Source organism: Asparagus officinalis, chromosome 10 (genome assembly GCF_001876935.1).
Source record: "Asparagus officinalis chromosome 10, Aspof.V1, whole genome shotgun sequence".
Taxonomy (NCBI): domain Eukaryota; kingdom Viridiplantae; phylum Streptophyta; class Magnoliopsida; order Asparagales; family Asparagaceae; genus Asparagus; species Asparagus officinalis.
In genome coordinates this window covers 1,675,602-1,696,446 of record NC_033803.1, presented here as the reverse complement: position 1 = coordinate 1,696,446, position 20,845 = coordinate 1,675,602, and the positions used below count along the sequence as shown (strand labels likewise).

The window sequence follows — 20,845 nt, the reverse complement described above, 5'->3', positions numbered from 1 at the left end:
TTGACTGAACAATTTGGCAGACAAATCATACTGCAAATAAGAACTGAACAAAATAATTAATCAATCATTACGTAAAATGATTATGATAATGTTCACGTAGGACAAATTTGTAGGTTTTAAAGTTTATGCATATGCAAAAATCATCTTGGAGATGACACGAATTGAAAACCAAAGAAAGACAAGGGGTTCCACTTTCCCATACTAATTGCTTGGATGCATTATAATATGAGGTGAACATGCCCTATGTAATGCTTAAACAATAACCAGAAATAGAGCATAAATTGATGCCTTAGTTTCAGTCTTGGTTTGGTTTCAGTTTTGATTTCAGCCTTGGTTTGCACTTTTTGATACTTTCATAGAGTTTTTGAAATAGTCTTCATAGCTCCAGTTTGCTTTTTTTACACAAAATTTTTGATTTGGAGGCTCTAGCTGTAATTTGCAAAGCTCTGTTCTGTTGGTTTCAAGAACATAAATAGTTGTGTACATAGTTGTGTGTTTGGCTCTGAATTTGCAGCCAATTGATTGCTTGTTGCTAAGCATTTTGTTCTGTTCTATTAGATGCTGGAAGTTGTGTCCTTGGCTTAGTCTTGGTTTAAATTTTTTTTTTGTGTGCACTAGAACATGGTAAGAGGTTGAAGCTTCTGTGCATATTTTTGTGCATTACATGCTAGCGATCGATGTACTTGTAAGCTTATTGATTACGTTATATTTTTAGTCTTGGTTTGTGACTTGGATGGTTTCTATATTGGTTTTATTATTGGTCTCAGATTTGGTTTCAGTCTTGGTTTGCAACTTGGATGACCTTGGTATTGGATTCAGTCCTGGTCTTAGTCTTGGTTTCTGTTGCATGTTGTATATACTAGTCTCTGCAGGACCAATACTTCCCTTCTATGCTTTGACTCTTGTCTCAGCATGTTTATTGTTTGAAAAGGCTAGCTCGATGTGTGCTTGGCTTATGCATTCTCTCTATAAATGTTAGCATTGTCAATAACTCTAGTTGATTCTTCAAGTGTTCTCCATGAACTTGGCTCTTGTTTCTTGGTTATACATATTGATTCTTCAAATTGCCATTTCTGTTATTGGCTACTGGTTACATGTGGTAGCTATCTTATTCGGTTATATAACTTGATTCTTCAGATTGCCACGTTTGTAGGGACATTTGGTCGTTGGTTCTTGGTTATATGACTTGGCATTTAGTAAGATTGTGAATATTTGTTATTAGTTGATTGAAATGGTTGTTATGACATTGGTAATGTGATATTATGCTATGATGATGGTCTTTTTTAATGTATGTAACCAAAGTTTATACTAGTAATCAATTGGCGATGCAATACATGCAACCAACATTGTTGTTATAGGTTTCATGGCGAGGCATATCATGACGACATAGACCAAAACTGAGCATAATATAAGCTTTTTCTATAGTATCCGGGGGTTCATATTACACCTTCAAAGTTTACTACCTCAAATCTTTAAACAATTATTGCAAATAACTCCCTCACATCTTTAAATGTTTTGAATTTTCTCTCTCAAATAGTCACACTTTTTGTGCGATGGAAAGCAAGTTAACCCCTCAACTTTTGTTGCTAATAATTTTATCTTATATGGATGGTAATCACACCATAGTGACCACAATCAAGTTTTTTTCATTTTTTAGTTTGAAACAAACACTAAGAAATGATGGAATCCACTCATGTATCAACTGCTTTCTTCTCTTTTCAAATTGAACCAAACAAATGAAAAGTAGTGGAAATTAATTATCCTCCATATTTTTTGCAAAACAAACACAATAAGGGGTTGTTTGGTTCGTTTCCTTGATATAGGGAAATGCAATTCCATGTAAAGAAATATAAGTTTTGAGTTTTTCAAACTTTTTCAAGAAATAGATTGTTTTGCTTTGGTTCGCACATAAAAAATGGTGAGAAACCAATGTATTTATTTTTCTTGTGTTTGGTTCGCATAGAAAAAAAAGAAAAACTTTTGTAACCAAAGCAGAGAAGGAAAAAAATCTGACGTGACAGAGTTTTCATCAATTTCACTTGGTTGAGGAAGGAAATTGGAGAGGGAAAAAAATCTGAGCTGGCGGCGATTTCAACAGAGTTTTCCCTCTTCCATACGAGCGAACCAAAGCGGCACAAAGAAATGGACGGAAACAAAAAAACTGACGTGGAGGGGTTTTCTGAGTTTTCCACCCCTTATAATAGCGAACCAAACATCCCCTAAATAACTTTGCATGACAGTAGAAGAAACACCAAAAAGTAAAGAAATATTGGACTTGAAAAATGGTGGAAAGCAACCAAACAGCCCCCTTGGCGTCAAAACGGAGCTATCCGGGTATCCCTAATGGATGCGAATCTCAACTCGTAAAAAATCCGAACTCTTTTACCCAATCCGAATCAAGATTCGCCTAGTGAAACATCGTACAACCCCTCTCGAATAATGCCACGTACCCAAAACACACGCCACGTCTCCCCACCGGATCCCGTAGAAAACAGAAGACAGCCTAGAAAATTAACGGTTACCTCTCGCGCCCAAGAATCTCGCGGGGCCCCCCTACCTCCCTGCTCACGTGCCCTCCCATCGCCGTTGGCTCACAATCAAACAGTTGTTATCGTCCCACGTGTCCTACAGTAACCCGCCACCAGTGCCGAGCTGCTCTCCCCCCCAACAAATCTCTACAGTCGATCCCGTAGGGCGAAATCCAACCGTCCGTTTCAGCTGTTACGGTGCTCGACGTAGTTGATCCGTCGGATTGCCACGTGTCCCTCGCCTTCAGTCCACGTCACAGAAAAGATCAGGTAGCGATAACCTCACCTTGCGGTGACCACACCTCGAGTCGAGCTATAAAATCCCCTCGCCTCTGATCGTCCTCCTCTCTTCTCTCTCGGCGCTTTCGCCAGCTGCTCTCGTTTATCCATTTAATTTCTCAAGAAAAAAGAAAAGAAAAAGGAAACCCTAGTTTCTTCGTTTTATGTTATTTTTTCGGTAAACCCTAACCCTAGAATTCCAAATCCCCAAATTCCCTCCCCATTCTCGACCTAATAATGTGGCTGATTCTTGCAGGCAATCTGAGATCGACGACGGACTCATCGACGCTCGCTCGCCATGGAGGAATCCGTGAGATATCGAATAGGCTACGCTCTCGCTCCCAAGAAAAAGAACAGCTTTATCCAACCCTCCCTTGTGAATCTCTCTCGAGATCGAGGGATCGATCTCGTCCAAATCGATCCTTCGATTCCCCTATTGAAGCAGGGCCCCTTCGATTGCGTGCTCCACAAGCTCTATGGCGATGATTGGAAGTTTCAGCTTCAAGAATTCGCGATCAAGAACCCTAATGTCCCCATCATTGATCGCCCTAACGCGATTGAGAGGTTACACAATCGGATCTCGATGTTGCAGGTCGTGTCCGAGCTCGAGATCCCTCAGGACAGTGATGATACGTTTGGGATCCCGAGCCAGGTCGTGGTTTATGATTCGATCGCGCTTTCTGATTCCAGTGCTGTTGATGCCCTAAGATTTCCTGTGATTGCCAAGCCTTTGGTGGCCGATGGGAGTGCCAAGAGTCACAAGATGTCGCTTGTTTATCATCGTGCTGGTCTTTTGAAGCTGAAACCTCCTCTCGTTCTCCAAGAGTTTGTGAATCATGGCGGGGTTATTTTCAAGGTTTATGTTGTTGGGGACTATGTGAAGTGTGTGAGGAGGAAGTCGCTTCCAGATGTTTCGGAGGAGAAGTTGGAGAGCACTGAGGGGTCGATGACGTTCTCGCAGGTGTCTAATATTTCGACTCAGGATCGGAGAGAGAAGAAGTATTATGAGCATTTGGAGGAGGCTGAGATGCCCCCGTTGAGTTTTGTAACAGAGATTGCGAGAGGGTTGAGGAGAGTGACGGTTCTGCACCTTTTTAATTTTGATATGATTAGGGATGTGAAAGTTGGAAACCATTACTTTGTGATTGATATTAATTACTTTCCTGGGTATGCGAAAATGCCATCATACGAGACTGTGTTGACGGATTTCTTTTGGGATATTGTGCGAAAGAAAGAGGAGCAGGATAGGCTGGAATTGGATTCGGAGATTGATGAGGATCATGACGACAATGAGGAGAAGGTCCTGAGCACCAATAACTGTGATGGTGGGGAATAAGTGAAGAATTGTGCTGAGGTGCCTGTTTTGTTAAGCTCTTGAAAGGTACTCTTTGCACCCTTTGTGATCTGCGATGATGACAACAACCCATCTGCGTGCTATTTTGAGTTGTCGTGTGTTGCTGAATAAGTATCAGCTGCATTCGTTGTTCTCATGCAGACACTGTAAATTCTTCCATGCAGACAATAGGTAGTTCTTTTTGTTTTATCAACACTTAGATGGAAGTAGAGGATGTGTTGTACGCATGAATGTTGATTAGTTCAACGCTTGTGGCTGTTTTACTCTCTGGTAACATGACAAATTGACTAGATAATTTTAGCTGCCTCGCCTTCTCCTTTAGTACTTATGTTAACGTTCCTCTTTGATCTCAAAATGAGAAATACAAGTGAGTTGCTAATTTTTGCCATTTGTTACTGTTTTTGTAAGACAATATGGCAGGCATTTATATTTAAATTCCAGCTAATAATTAGATAATTGATCAACCTATAATTATATGAGTTCTAGAGAATTGGTCAAAGAGTAAGCATGTCCGGTGCTTTTGGATTTTGGCCATACTTTCTACTTGGCGTGATCTGATCCTTCTTTTTCCTGTTTGTTCTTTCATACTCTGATTATAGTAGTTTCTAGAAAGGCTATCCAATGGATTATGGGGGGTTTTGCTATAGTGTTTTACTGTCTCTTAGAAGCTATGTTGACCTACAAAGTTCACGTAATATGTTAAAGTGGTACACAAGGAGTAAACAATGACAATAGTAACAGCTGTGCAAAGTTTCATTAAACAAAGACAATGGTGCACATGGAGTAAACAATGATAAGTTTTGGGTGAATCCACATGCACGTGAGGTTCCACATAGGGTTATAACTATAAGCAAAGGGATGTTAGACAATTGGAAGTGTTATCCATTTCTGACATGTTTCTGCATCATATGGAAACCAAAACACTATCTTATCTCTTCCAAAAGTTCTTATTATTGGTGTGTATTTGCACTGCATTTTTATCCCCTATTATAATAAAAATTGTTGTTGTTGTTGTTGTTGTTGTTTTTGGTATCATCATTGTCCATAGCCATCGTGAACTTAGTAGCTTCATTTTCTGACTCCACCCACAAACCTTACTGGCTAGAAGGTCACAATTAACAGAGTAGGGGGCCATGGATTATGTTGGGGCCAATAAGCACACTAGTTGCTTGCTGAAGTCAGTCTCCAAGGAAAGTTTTAGGAAACTATCCACTCACCATTTTCTGGAGGGAGAGCAGGTACATAAATGTCCACTTCTTTGACATTTATACTTTTTAATATCACATTTTCAATTTCCGAACAAGTCCAGTGTGTATTTAGAATTGAAACAACAAAGTTAAGCTTGTAAAAAAATTGGGAGCTTCCAAAATCTTTTACTGAATGATCTGCATTCAGTTTAACACCCAACATAAGGTCAAATTCCGAAGTTGAATAAATGAACACTTTTCTTGCTGAAGCTTTTCACGCCATACCCTATTGTCATTGTCTAGACTATATCCTCCATTTATGAAATTTGTTCGTTAGACACAATAATGGGGTTTTGGATAGCCCTTGTGTAGGAAGGTACATTCACTTTTTCACGTAGCTTGCACCCTCATAAATTCCTCTTAAGAACTTATTACAGAGACATCCTGGCATTGTCTGGATTGTGGTAAATGCAGCAAGAGAGAGGATGGCAGGAAATTTTCTTTCTTATTTATACTTTTTGTGCCGTGAGAAGTTTCAATGTGGATATTGAGGTTAAAGAAAGTTGATTAGGTGGTTATGATTTGGGATAATTGATTTGAAGGTTGGGGAATAAATGTTCTACCAGATATTTGGGTTTGCAAATAGAGAGGGAGAGGGAGAGGGTATGATTTTTCAAAGTTCGTTCCAGTGGTTGGGTTATCTGGAAAGATGTAATTATAGTGCATGATCTCAAAAGGTTGATATATAATATTATATAGTATTATATATATATTATATTATATATATATTATATAGAGAGAGAGAGAGACGAGAGGATATGAGAGAGAGAAGAGCGAGAGAGGGAGAGAGAGAGAGAGAGAGACGAAAGTGTATGCTTTTAGGTACCAAGCACAAATTTTGCCTTGGTAAGTGATGTGTCACATCCCCATCCTACTCACCACTTCATCATGAATTTGTTCCACATTGAATGAGTGGACAGGTTGATTTGCCACCTCACTTACCCAAGCAATACCTATTTTTCATATATCATATATATATTATCATATATATAATATATATATTAATATATATATATATATTATAATATATATACGTATATATACTTCTTATTGGAGTGCCACATTCCTTTGTTTCTTTGAATTCTTTCGTGCTGCTGGAGCTCCTAACAAGGGAGGGAGGTAGGGAAGGCGAGGGAGAGGTCCCTGATTAGAATATCTATATGCTTCATTGACGCCTTTTATTGCTTCAAGATTTGTGCGCCTATAATCAGGGTGTTCTAGTTACTTTTCTTCTAGATCCAACTTGGAAAGATCGGATCCTCTTTTCTCTTGCATGTCTTCTAGACCCAACCACATGATGGAACATTTGATGGATCACATCCATCCCCTTTCTTCCCCAGCTCCCTGATCGGCTCACCTGTAGTCAGAGTGATTTATGATGCTGCAAGGTGTGTGAAGCTATCCTTTTCTATTAGCAGACTTTCGGAAGATGAGCTTTAAGGAGAACTTACAGGAACTTTCGATGAGCATAACATCCTTTTTGCTGCTCTATGGAGAGTTCTAGAGCATAGTTTTACAGGTCAAGAAGCATCCATGATTTCTGCAGGTGAACGATGGCATTTGCTGCTCTGTAGAAGCAAAATCATTGAGATTTGTTTGAGTGTTTTGGGGTCAAGTATTATAAGGTTATACATTTGGCAGCCAGTAGGATTTGTAGGATTTTGCTTGAACAAGATGTAGATCACGTGGTTGTCAGGTTAATGTGGATTGAGATAAAGAAATCATGTTGATCTTCATGTTGTGTATTTAAGTTATGGTGTCAAGTTGGGTATCTGATCATGGTCACTGACTAATGCTTTTCTTTGCAAGGAAGACCGGTCTGATTTGGTAATTGGAGGTAATGATGACGGAAGAATCTGCAACAATCCTGACGATGATAGAGAAGAAATTGGGAACTTCTGCTAGATGTTTTCCTGGCAGCCTTCTGTGGACCTGAGACAAAGATAAGAAATCTGCAAGCGTTTCAAGTTTATTGTTCATGGCTGAAAGCATCAGCTTCGTTCAGGTTTTCTTGAGATACTGCAATTTCTTGCATTTTTGCTAATGATAGGCGTTATTTTCTTAGTACTTACAACTGAAGGAAGATTAACCTTGCGCATCCAATGGCTGTATAGTTGAATGCTTATCAGCTATTCTGCTCTTTGATGACATGCCTTGGCTGTATAGTTGAATGCTTATCAGCTATTCTGCTCTTTGATGACATGCCTTCTTTAGTGGACAAGATTTTCTGCATTTCAATTCGTACATTTTTTTAATTTCTTTCTCCTCTTAATGCTGTATATGAGGATGTGTCAAATATCAGTTCTTTTATGGCCTACTGTTTTTAGTACATATCCATTTTGGGAGGAATCTATTTGGCATTCTTTGATGACATGCCTTCTTTAGTGGACAAGATTTTCTGCATTTCAATTTGTACCTTTTTTTCCGTTTATTTCTTCTCTTGATGCTGTATATGAGGATGCGTCATATTTCAGTTCTTTTATGGCCTACTGTTTTTAGTGCATATCCATTTTGGGAGGAACCTATTTGGTATTTTCTATACTGGCTTGTTAGTTGGAATTGTTTATGTTGCTAAGTGTTCGAAGAATAGCTCAAATCACCAGCTGAGTTCACATCTCCTTTTAAGGTTTCTTGTTGAAGTAAGTTCATACTTCATACACTTTCCTTTCTATGGATCATGAGCTGATAGGTTTGATGGAAGAGGTGAATTATATATCAGTTCTTTTGAATTGTTCTTTTATTAGTGGAATAAAAGCTAGTTACATTCTTTTGGATTTCATTTATGCAGCATCTTTCATGCATTGATTATTTTGGTTATGTTTCATGGACTAATATGCATTACATCGAGGGGGTATCCAACTATGCTCGTTTTGCCTTCTAGAACTAAATCTTGTTTGGCCTTGCGCCTTACTTGGTAGTTCTGGTTATTGCTTTTGGCAAATATAAACACTTAATTCGTCGATTTTAATAATGTTAACTATTGAATGAAACTTCATACAAGAGATCTGAATAACAAATTTTCGTATGATTGCATAAAGTTAGAAAAAATGCGCAAGTTCTTTCCATACTCAAGACTTTTAGACCTTTTTGTTGGTAGATAAACTTTAACCTTCAGTAAAGGATTTGAGCTCGTGTACTGGGAGTACTTGTGTGGAAATAAACATTAGCATCCAGAGTTCTCTAGTCTTTATAGGAATTTGGAGCAAATATGAAAAACGTGAAAGGAGGATCTGACTTGAATCAATAACTTGTTGCCCATATTTCAGCAGGCTTAAATTTGCAGTTTCCCCCCTAGCATGAAGAAGGTTTGAAGATGTTGTGGTTGATGGGCTAAGTATAGAATAACTAGAGCTGTTAAATTTAGTGTTATCTGGAAGATATTTAGCTAACTATTGGGATTTCCATGAAAGATGCATACCTTATGGCAGGAAATTTCGGCTCTTTCAGATGTTTGTTAGGATTAATTAGCAGTATATTTTGGAATTTTCCTCAAAAGGAAATGAAATTTATAGATGCATAATGGCTCTTAAAGCGTATGCATAAAGAATCTAATACCAATAAAGGATGCCTTAATATGGTATTTGATTCATAAAAGAGCCAAAATGCAACCTGAGATTCAACTAAATCCCGAGCTATAGCAATTCACATTTTATATTAAATCATCACCTAGCATTATTTGAGTTCGCTTTGATTTGAAGAATAAAGTCTATGCTCTGTTCTGCCAATTGATTGTTTTGAAATTCTAGTGGCAGTTGAAGCTTAAGAGTATTGCAGAAGGTCTTATTCCTAGCCGAAAGTCAAGAACTCATGGAGATTCTTCTATTAATATATTATGACAACATTCTTTAAGTAATCTGAGGCCAGTTTGTTTTTTTTGCTGCTTCTTCTTTTTTGATGGAATGAGATACAGTGGTTGCTTTTACCTTCTGCGTGAACTTTTGCGATCATACTGTGACCACGTAGGAGACTTCTGCCTGCATGCAGATCTTGCTACAAACTGCTTGCTGATAGTTTTTGGTATATTTTCCATAATCGTTTGAAATATTTTGTTCACCGAGTTGTTCTTTTGGTTTTTGGCTGCGTCAATATGGCATGCTTTGGATGGATATGGTGTTTCCAGGAACTTTTCTGTTTCTGTAAATTGTTTGAAATATTTTATGCACTTAGTTGGACTTGGTACAACCTCGATGGTTGTGATGTTCCCAGAACTTATATTTTGTAGATAATCTTCATTCTGCATGATTAATGATGGCCAAGTGCTGTAGGTTTTTGATTGCGGAGATGTTCAGTGGATTTATTAACGTACAGGTTTTACTAAATCTAGTTGTTTGCATGTCTATTTTTTCCAGCAGTTCTTTTGTTCTGCGTTCGCGCGAAACCTTGAAAAATGCTACTATGGTACGTGCATCTCCATGGGTTTTGACATTTAAGGATCCTGCATGCATCGTCTTTGGCTGAAAGATGTATTTTGTATTCTCCTGGTACTTGTATTTGTGATCAACATGCAGGAATCAGAATGCTTCGGCTGTTATATTGTAAGTCGGGGGATTTGATTATTGGATTTATCCCCCCATGCAGGTTTTTCCCCCCTCTACTGTCAATCGTCTCCTTGATAGTTTGTTTTCATCTGAAATACTTGAAGTAAAGTATCTGGGTATGCGATTTGAACAATATTCCTGTGTTCTTTCCTTTTGAAATAAAGTATCTGGGTACTTGAATCTGTAGATATCAACAAACCTCTGTGTGGTATATATACTGGTATTGGTGGCACGATTCTGCCTTAGTTATGTTCTCTTTTTGTTCACAACATAGATTTCTTGTTTTTTACATATATAGATGCGGTTAGTTGTTGTCCTGTTCTACTCTCTCAATCTTTAACATCCGTACGGTCTTGAAACTACTAGTACACTTGAAAACAACTATCAAAATATCCGGTGGAAATTTTACGTGGCGTGATCTCATCTATAAGAATTGAGAGAATTAGACCCTCTCTAATTATCACATAAGTAGAGAGAATCCAGATCCGAAAAATACAGTTGCTTCTCTAATTACATCAAAATATGCGAAAGCAACATCTAAATATGCAGAAACAAAAATCACTCTAGTTCTTTCTCTAATGTGCCTCAAAGGAGCATAGTTTGCTTCGAACTCGAAGAGTAAAATATTTGGGAAAACCTGTTGACAGTAAAAAGTTTATTGTTCTGTTGAATTTCGTGATAGCTGTTATATCAAGTTTTGCTCATTAGTACCTGAATTAACTTAAGTTTCATCAGCTTAATATTCTGTTCTTTTCTCAGAAACAGTGCCTATAGCTTGGGATCTCATGCAAATATTATTATGATAAGTATCAAGAGTTTTGAGAAATGAAAAAAGGAGAAAAAAAAGAAAAAAGAAAAGAAAAATGAGCTATTTGTTTTGCAGTAAGCAAGCTGACGTACCAAAAACAACCTGATTATTTCTACAAGTAAAGTTTCTTTCACTTATAACGGAACGTACCACCCAAATACTATTAGCGTTTTTAATATTTGATAAAAGTTAACTGTGGTGATTCTTAATAGGGTGCTGCTATATGGACCCCAAATAGGGAACCCAAGGGGGACATGTGAGGTGTCCCCCTCGGAATACATGATGTACTGTTCATGAACAGCGCATCATGTATTTAGAGGAGGACACCTCATCTGTCTCCACTGAGTCTCTTATTTGGGGTCCCCGAGGCAATTTTATTCTTAATATTACATTCGTCATCAGATTTTGTTGACGTGACAATGATCTGGCCCTGTCATGTTCAGCAAAAAAAATTAGTGAAATCACAAGTTCAACATACACGTTTGTATGAAACTTACAACTAATTTTTGCTAACGTGTCAGCCATGTGATCTCGTCAACAATATTTTACAGAAGTTTGCAAAAAGAACATAGATTGATGACAATGATAATATTAATGACCGTGGTTGATGATTTCTAAATATTAATGATCCGAAACGATACTTTGGCTAGCACACAAGGGACCTACAACAAAGTTTTGCAAAAAATCTATATGCATTGATTATTTTAGATTATTCATCATTTACCTTCCTTTTTAAAGAAAATATCTGATGAACCGAACCTAACCTCAACATGAAACGCGTATAAAATGAAGCAAGGCGCTCGCTCCTCGCTCTCTCCGATTCTTTAAGGGCCTGTTTGGATTTGTAAGAGGTGGTGAAGGGAAGTTAAGGGAAACTGAGTGAAGGGAAGAGAATGGAGTTCCCTTCCTCTTGGTTACACCCCAAATTGGGGGTAACAAATTTTATACTATTAGGGGGTGAACCAAGGGGAACTAGGGTGAATTAACTTCACCTCCTAAGTGTTCCCAAACAAGATGAATTGAGGTGAATGGTTCCCCTAACTTCCCTTCACCCTCATTTCCCTCAATCCAAACAAGCCCTAAAAGAAAGGCGGCTCCTTTTTCCCGCTCCACTAAAACCCCGAACAAATCCCCCCTCCCCCTTGAAAATCTAGCGTTAGGGTTTCGCTCCACTAAACCCCGAACAACCCTAACCCTATTTCTTTCTCTCTTATTACTCCCACTCCCTCCCACCGCCTCCTCTCTCAAACATCAAGTGATTAAACTGATAAACTCTCCCGACTCTCCGCTCCGGTCTCCCCCAGCTCTTCGCCTCTTCCTACTCCCGCCGCTAGCCACACCTCCGCTCCCGCGGCGCCGCCGCCAACGGCCAGCCTCTCTGGATAAAAAAAACAGAGATTTTTCTGGTAACTCCTTCGATTTTTTCCCAAACCCGTGATTTATTTTTGCATGTAACCGTCTGAGATTTTGATTTCTGATATGGGTATTAAATGTTTAGATAGAAAATGGGGTTTGACGTCTCGATTTTGAATTTTTGATCTTGGTCTGGCTTTAGGAGAGTCGTAATTTGAGTGATTTCCTAATTATTGTTGAAATTAGGGTTGAAATCTGGACTGAAACGAACTGAAACAGATGATTTTGGGCGTAGACGTGGGGTTTAGGGTTCAGTTTTATAGAAGCCAACTTTGTTTCCTTTAGATTCCAAAAGAAAGGGAAAAAGATGGGGTTTAGGGTTCAGTTTTATAGAAGCCAACTTTGTTTCCTTTAGATTCCAAAAGAAAGGGAAAAAGATCAAATCTTTTCTAAAGGAAGTCACTTACTTTTGTTTCCTTTAGATTCCAAAAGAAAGGGAAAAAGATCAAATCTTTTCTAAAGGAAGTCACTTACTACGGTCTCCTGGGTAACATCTGAGGTAAGAACAGAGAATGCAACTCCTCAAACCTACTTGCTCTCAAACCCGCATATTTCCTAGAATTGCACTTCAATCCTTGACGAAAGATCCCATTGTTCCGGCTCCCAACGCCCCTTTCTTTAAACCAAGAACTGTTCTTGACAGTCAAGCTTTGGAAATTCATGGCAGAAATTGAGAAAATGGATCAAACCCAGATAATAAAAGATTAAAAATTTGAGATCAAAGGCTTAGAAATCTCAAATGGTGATCAAAGTTGAGAGCTTTGCTAGTTACTTCAGAGGGGTTTAATGAAAGAAGAGTGAGAAGAAGACATCTGTGTGGCTTTCATTTAATGCCATGTGAACCAGTCACGTTAAACTTGGAACTTACTCCTTTTGTTTTTTATTTTTGTTTGTTTTAATTTTATGGTTATTTTTGGTTAACGTGCCTTCACAAATTGTGTATTTCTTCTTTGAAATTAATTGTTATTAGCAAGTTATCCGTTAAATCTTTATCTCAAACTAGATGGGAAAGTCGAATTGAAAGTGTTAAAAGCAATAAAATTTCAAGCTCCAAATATAAGAGATGCTTTGATTCAATTAGCAGAAATTAGTGAAGATCCAAAGATAAAAAGTGAAGCTAATAGCTTAGCAATTTATAAGACTGAAAATTTTGAATTCTTATTAGCTATGAATATTTGGTATGACATACTGTTTGTTGTTAATTCAGTTAGTAAAATCTTACAATCTAAAGATATGCATATTGATATTGCCATAGATCAATTAAAGGGTCTTATTGTATATTTAGAAAATTATAGACAAAATGGTTTTATGTCTGCTTTGAATTCAACTAAAGAACTTGCTAATGAAATGAACGTACAACCTATATTTCGTTTTAAAAGTAGAGATTAATAGTCCAATTGAAGTGTTGAACTATATAAAGTGGTTAGATTCTTTTCCAAATACTTGTATTGCTTATCGTGTATTATTGATTATACCCGTAACAGTTGCTCATCTAATATTTCGTCTTGGGCCCCAAAATTTCTAGGTACGGCCCTGCTCTATGGAAAAGCTCTTATCACCCCCTCGAGCCCCGTTCGCTTTCTTGCCACCCTTTTCCTCCTCTCCCTCTTCGTCTTCGATCAGCAGACGATCAGGCCAGCTAGGGTTTCGGATTCAGCCCACCCCTCCTCGGCGATTCGAACCACTTAGGGTTTCGTTGAGCAGTTCAGAAGGAGTCACGACTACGAAGGTAAAGATCTCCATTCCCGGTTCCCTGGCTGGGGAATTTCCACGAATGCATGCCCTGCCTTTTATTGACTGCATGCTTGTTTTTTGCTTTTTTGTGATTATTTCTTAAATGTTTCTCAAAAGTGGCATCTTTTGGATTTTTGAATAAAGATATGATTTTTTATAAGTTTATAGGAGGGAATATTTTGCGATAGAGCATAAAACTTTTAGTAAATAATAAATATCATATGGTATAGGTCACTTTTTTTCTTCTTCTTCTGAATTTGTAATGTAGGGCTTCCACTGTTGTATTTTGAATTTCAGGTTCTTAATTTTTTAAAAAAAAATTGAGATGATCCTTTGGCAGTCCCCAATTTATAGTGAGCTGTATTCCATCCAATAATTGGGCTTGTGAATCTTCAATGATGATTAAGTTTGATCCGGAATGATCTAATTTTTTTGGTGATCCTTTTTCTTCAATTTTCCTCATATTTGGACAACTGGTTGAATATGTTTTGGCTGTGTGAACTTTAATGTTTTAGATGGAGCATCATCGTGAAGAGGAGGTTGTTGATCTTGAGTCTTTTAGCATTATGGCTTTATCACCTTTAGATGGCCGATATTTGCAGAAAGTCAAGGATTTGCACCCATTCTTTAGTGAATATGGGTTAATCCGTTACCGTGTAATGGTGGAGGTAATTTTCATTAAATTCTCCTGTAAGAATACATATTTAATAAGTATTTTTTTATTCAACACCAGTGCACAGTGTTAGTCTTACATTATGTTTTTTTAAGAATAGTGGTTTCATATTTAAATGTAGATTATACAATCATTTTGTAGCGAATGATAAAGAAATGTTTCTGGTAAAGCATGAAGAAACTGTTGTTGTTGATTGGATATCCTTGTTCCGTCTGGCTTACAAATCATAATATGTCTCAGGTATTTAGATAAAAGGTTTAAAGCCTTAGTTAAAGGTTTAAAGTTGTGCCTAAAATGTTCTGTGAACCGTTGGGATATTTATATTTGATATGCATATCTGACAATAATACCCCTCTTCTAATAAATTTGCATATGATGTAGTATTAGCAGTTTCTATATGAGTCCATCGAACATTGTTTATTTAGGTCATGCTTATTAGTGTGCTTTCTTTTACAATCTGACAAAACGTCCAGCCTCTGCTTTGATATAGGTAGCAGTCTTCATTAAAACTTGTCATAGTGTAGTCATGTCTTGGGTAATGGAGAAAGAGGTAACTTACAAGTAAAAAAGGTTTACCTCTTTCTCCATTACCCATCATGATCTGACAAAGCTGGCCACTGTAGTTATTTTCATGTTGGCTACTTAGCGCAAAATGTTAATATGAAGCGATTCTTTTTTAGGTAAAATGGTTGCTAAAATTAACAGAAATACCTAAAATCAAGGAGCTTCAAAACTTTAGCGAGAATGCCAGGTCTTATTTAGAAAGTATAGTTAGTGGCTTCAGCAAAGCTGATGCTCTGGAAGTGAAAAAGATTGAAAAAGTAACTAACCACGATGTTAAGGCAGTGGAATACTTCTTGAAACAGAAATGTCAATCCAATGCTGAGATCGCTGAGGTGAGTTTTTGATGTTCCTTGTTGTGGGTACTCTATGCTTCCTCTTTTTATAACTATGCTTCCTCTTTTTGATGTTCCTTGTTGTGGGTACTCTATGCTTCCTCTTTTTATAACTATGACTAACTGTGATTTCAAAGATTTCATTTGATGCTTAATATTTGACATCAGATTCTACAAAATTCTTTTTTAGGTACTGGAGTTTTTCCATTTTGCTTGTACATCAGAGGATATAAATAATTTAGCCCATGCATTGTCACTGAAGGAGGCGTTCAACACTGTCATATTTCCTGTGATGATTGAGTTGTCAAATGCAATATGCAAATTAGCGAAGGAAAATGCTCATATCTCCATGTTGTCTCGCACTCATGGACAGGTATTTTCAGTTCTAGATGAGAGGCAACTCTTGTTATAATGGAATACCAACTTTTTGTTGATTAGATGTTATCTACAAAAACTTTAATGCTATATAAGCATAATTGAAAATCTTATATTTCCCTTTTATTTGTGTTTACACATAGAAGGACATAGTTTATTGTATATATTGATTTAAAAATAATAATAAGAAGCTATTATACTAAGAAAATGCAGAGGAGCTTCAAGGAAAAAGAAAAATTCTTTTTCATTTCCATGAACTAATTTATTTAGCAATCCTAAATTCTTAATGTAATTTATCCCAAATGGAGAAGGGATGCAACTGACAAGAGCTCGTTTAGAGAAGGATTAGAGAAGTGGGAGTACTCAAAGAAAAACAAAGTACTCTTGGGTTTAAAAAGTTAAACTTAATCTAAGGTGCACAGGATAATATTCCACTAAGAATTTTTCCCTAATGTCCTGGTGGTGGATTTTTTTGGTTGAAATAACTCAAAGATTTCTGGCTGGTCATTTCGGTGAATTTTTTTATACAAAAGTAAGCTTTTTTGGTGGGGAAGGGGGCATATATAGAAAAAATTAAATAATGATTACGTGCTGAAACTCAGGAATTTTCTACATGGGGCTATGTATAATTACTGGTTTGATAAAGATTATACTGTCTATCTTCGTTCATATATATTTGCAGGACATGTTCTACATTCCTTTCTTCATGAGTTTTTAGCTTGATGCTATGAAATAAATTGAATGGATCCTTTTCAATCTGAAGGTTATAAATAATATAATCATGTCTTTGTTTTTCTGGCCTGTCACACTCTTATTTAGTCCTACATCGGAAAATGAGTGAGAAGTTAAGTTGCTTAAATAGGTAAGCCCAAGACTCAAGTGTAACATCGGCTAGTTGATTTTGGCAGTGGGTTGAGCCAAACGTGTTACACTTGGTGGGTCCTACGGCTTGTACTGCACCAATGGGCCCAGCGGCCCGGGGCGTGACAAATTGTATGAGAGCAGTTGCGAGTCGGAAGTGTGGAGCTAAGTGCTATGCGGGGCTAAGTGCTATATTGTGTGAGTGCGGTGGGAGCCACCTCTAGAGTCCACATAGCCTAGTGATACCGGGATGTGTCAATTGTCATGTCACGATGAGGACGTCGCTTATGTAAGGTGGGGTGTTTGTGACACTTCTATTTAGTCCAACATCAGGAAATGAGTGAGAATTTAAGTGGCTTAAATTATTTAAGTGTAACATCGGTTAGTCGATTTTGGCAGTGGATTGAGCCAAACAACACGTTACACTTGTTGGGTCCCACGGCTTGTACCGCACCAGTGACATGGCCAATATTAGAAGCGGACATATACTAAGTTGACTGCTCAAAGCAGCTGAAATATCATATTGATAATTTTCATCGTTATGCTACAGGAATAAATGATTTGCTTTTGTAATAGGTTTATATGTTTTAGTTCTGATATCTTCTAACTCCCTTTGTAGCCTGCTTCACCCACTACTTTGGGAAAGGAGATGGCAAATTTTGCTTTTAGACTAAGTGAAGTAGGGAAGACCTTTACAGAAGTGCAAATATTGGGCAAGTGTGCTGGAGCTGTTGGAAACTACAATGCACATAAAGTTGCATATCCTGATATTGATTGGCCAACTGTTGCAGCTGAGTTCGTGACCTCTTTGGGGTTAGGTTTCAACCCTTACGTGACACAGGCATGTTTATTTACTTCTAATTTTCTCTTTGCAAGGTTTTACCTATCTGATTCATTTCAGCTTGATGGATTTTTTTTGCGTAATTAAGTAATGCATAGACGATTTTGATATGGTTTTTTCTTTGTGGATGACTTGGATTGGTTTCATTAATGGGAGGAGTACTTTATTTACCTGTACTTTTTTGACACTGCTGCTTGTATTCCTTCTCTGCTTGAACTAGTTTACTAGTAAACAGTCCTCGTGAAGATTTAGGCAACTATACAAACTGTAAAAGTGTATAACTAATAGAGCCTCAGGATTTTCTTTAATATGAGTTTTGCAATCGACTCAGGTGACTGAAATGTAGGTTTTTTTTTGCCATTTCACGTTTCAAGAGTTTACAAAAGGTGATTCATATAGTAAGTAGATACTATCACGTGCATGCTTGATAATAAGTAGATACACTTGCAGGTTATCCATCTATCTTGGAATTACAGTACATTTATCAATTAGCCTATTCTACACCAACCAGTTAGTGCATAAATAATAATGGAATTGCAGCGCCAGCTAATAATTTTGTTAGTTTGTGTTGTCTGAAAGGTTACGTCAATGTGGCCTATGAATGGAATGGCACTTGACTTGCATGCATACTCTCTTTCTGAGCCTGTTGCTTTCTCCGTATGCAGATTGAGCCGCATGACTATATCGCAAAGCTTTTCAATGCAGTTGTTCAGTTTAATAACATCCTGACTGATTTTGATCGGGACATATGGAGCTATATTTCGTTAGGTTATTTTAAGCAGGTAACTTTCTTATGCTTGACCACTATACCCCTAAAATATTAGGACCTATTTTAGCTCCTAAACTTCCAATTTGGAACTAAACAATTTCATGATAATTTTGCTTTCCAGATGACCAAGGCTGGGGAGATTGGATCTTCAACTATGCCTCATAAAGTTAATCCCATTGATTTTGAGAATAGTGAGGGCAACTTGTGTTTGGCTAATGCTATTTTATCTGCTCTCAGCTCGAAATTGCCCGTCTCTCGTATGCAGGTGTGTATCATTTACTTCCACCTTTATTCATGGTTCTCGAGGAGTACCTAATGTGAAGTTCAGTGCTATATCACAGTTCAAAAAACACGTCTTAGTGTCTCATTTTGGTAAAGTGATACTATACTTATTGCATGTGTAATCATTGACAGAGGGATTTGACCGATTCCACTGTTTTGAGGAATTTGGGTATTGGATCTGGGTATTCTCTCTTGGCATACAAAAGTGCACTACAAGGAATCCGGAAGCTTCAGGTTTGTAGTAAAATCTGTATGAGATGGTTATCACTAGAGAATTAGATATAAAGCTAGATGTGTTATTGGTAGGAAATGTGCCGCTGTCGTCGTTCTTTGCTTCATGTATGTTGTTTGTTCTGTTCTTGCTTTAGCTATTTAGGTTGGGCATATGTTGAATTTGAATTCGTCACTAATGCAAGATGCTAAATTCTGTGAATTACAAGATCATAGAAATGTGGATCCATTTCAAGATGAATTCTTGTCTTGCTGTCAACATAATTTCTATCCAATTTACATCCATCTAATAATATATATGATTTTTACGGATGTTTAAGTTTTTCTCTATAAGTATTTCTTTTCTAAAATTGTACTAACCATTTCCCTCAAAAATATTGTATGAACTATGTCTTTGCTATCCTTTTCAATTTCCTTTAGATCTATTATTTGGGATCCATAACTATGATATCTGGCATGATTCTTTTGAAAAAATTCTGTCTGTACGTCCTAGTAGTTGATGCGAAGAAAGATACATCTAAAAGTGGCAAAAGCTCCTTTTTTGCTCAATATGCTACCGATGTATAAAGACAATTCCACTGTTAACATTTAATCAAGTTTATTCTGAAACTTGCCCAAATTAGTTTGAAGTTTAAAGCTCATTATTTTAAAGTAATAATACTTTGATTGTACATTTTTGCCACAGTGCTATCAATATGTCTCATTCCAAATTACATATTTAATAATGACATAGACTCATGAAATTACACTGCTTTGTAACTCTCTTCGTTTCTTAATTCTTTATTCCTTCTCCATCATGTGTAGGTAAACGAGTCTCGTCTCAATGAAGACCTGGACCAGGTGTGGGAGGTGCTTGCAGAACCAATACAAACAGTAAGTCCTGACAGTGCACTGCACTTTCCTTTAGACTTTATTATGACTGCTTTTGTATAATTTTTCTTTTTTCTGCTATATAGACCTGTCATTTATAGCTAGTTAAATCTAAGCAAAAATTTCCCTTCCCCTTCCTCCCCCCAACCCCCCCAAAAAAAGGTAATGTTTTAGCGAAACCGTTACTTATCTGTCTGAATTGACATGTGAAGTGACATTTTGCTCAATATCATTTCATAATGAAGTGACAATCAACCTTTATATGCTTCTTGTTCTCATGAGACTTAGTCTGTACCATTGGCAATATAAACCAGAGCCTGATTATTACGATGTATTTCCATAGCCTGAGGTAGAAACACACCTATCTCCTGATGAAGGTATTTAATCAACATAATCCCTCAAGCAGACGAGAGCCATAACTTGATAATCAACCTTAGCAATAAATCATGGCACGATAGTCTGCTTCATCGTGAGATCACCATATTTCCTCCAATAAAAGTATAATATCAGCCAACGAGACACCATCAAGAGTATCATTTGCTCAATCAACATCAAAATAACCAAAAATATTAAAGATTAAAAGAGACCCTTGTTGCTGATGGACTCTCTCTTGTTTTCTTGCATTAGGTTATGCGCAGATACAACGTCCCAGAGGCATACGAGAAGCTGAAGGATCTCACCAGAGGAAGAGTTGTCAGCAAGGAGAGCATTCAAAAGTTCACTAACGGCTTGCAATTGCCAGAAGAAGCAAAGAGCGTTCTCTTGAATTTGACTCCCCAGTCATACATTGGAGAAGCAGAGAGGTTGTCTAAGTCTATCGACGATCATGTGGATTTGGTGAATGGGTTCAGGCTTTGACGAGATGAAAATTTTACTAATCGAACTATTCGTGGTTCATGTTACTCCCCCTTTGCATTTTCGTTATGAGCAAAGGCGGTTGATACCACAAAACCGTTTGCGTTTGTATTATTGTGTAAGCTTGCAAGGGTAAATTAACAAAAAGGAAAATGAAATTGAATAAAAGCTTGTAGCATTGTCGGGTGATCTTTAGGCCAGTGCAATCAGTTTCATTTTTGGTTCTTTTACTAATGGCCTGGAGGAAGAAAATTGCAAGCAGGAGGGGCTTCAAATGCTAGAAACTAGAAA

At 37.4% G+C, this 20,845-nt stretch overlaps 2 protein-coding genes across 3 annotated transcripts; both read left to right on the top strand.

Annotated features, from left to right (window-relative positions):
- Positions 2,892-7,884, top strand: LOC109825073 (inositol-tetrakisphosphate 1-kinase 1). Of its 2 annotated transcripts, none has more exons than XM_020391782.1 (3): positions 2,892-2,985; positions 3,064-4,188; positions 7,222-7,884. In XM_020391782.1, the coding sequence occupies exon 2, from the start codon at positions 3,106-3,108 to the stop codon at positions 4,141-4,143; it is 1,038 nt and encodes a 345-aa protein (XP_020247371.1). In that variant the 5' UTR covers positions 2,892-2,985; positions 3,064-3,105; the 3' UTR covers positions 4,144-4,188; positions 7,222-7,884. The 2 variants fall into 2 exon arrangements, with proteins under 2 accessions (XP_020247371.1, XP_020247373.1); XM_020391784.1 differs by having other exon boundaries at positions 7,218-7,884.
- LOC109826187 (adenylosuccinate lyase-like) lies at positions 11,930-20,754 on the top strand. Its single transcript, XM_020393182.1, has 11 exons — positions 11,930-12,160; positions 13,693-13,896; positions 14,417-14,569; positions 15,255-15,470; positions 15,661-15,843; positions 17,326-17,547; positions 18,213-18,329; positions 18,438-18,581; positions 18,731-18,832; positions 19,634-19,702; positions 20,327-20,754. The coding sequence occupies exons 2-11, from the start codon at positions 13,708-13,710 to the stop codon at positions 20,555-20,557; spliced, it is 1,626 nt and encodes a 541-aa protein (XP_020248771.1). The 5' UTR covers positions 11,930-12,160; positions 13,693-13,707; the 3' UTR covers positions 20,558-20,754.

What these genes read in the sequence shown, in the direction of transcription:
- LOC109825073 (XM_020391782.1), top strand. Translation starts at nt 3,106, where the DNA reads ATGGAGGAATCCGTGAGATATCGAATAGGCTACGCTCTCGCTCCCAAG.
- LOC109826187 (XM_020393182.1), top strand. Translation starts at nt 13,708, where the DNA reads ATGGAAAAGCTCTTATCACCCCCTCGAGCCCCGTTCGCTTTCTTGCCA. An exon ending in AAGGAGTCACGACTACGAAG is followed by an intron (nt 13,897 to 14,416) that starts GTAAAGATCTCC and finishes TTAATGTTTTAG; the next exon opens with ATGGAGCATCATCGTGAAGA. An exon ending in CCAATGCTGAGATCGCTGAG is followed by an intron (nt 15,471 to 15,660) that starts GTGAGTTTTTGA and finishes ATTCTTTTTTAG; the next exon opens with GTACTGGAGTTTTTCCATTT.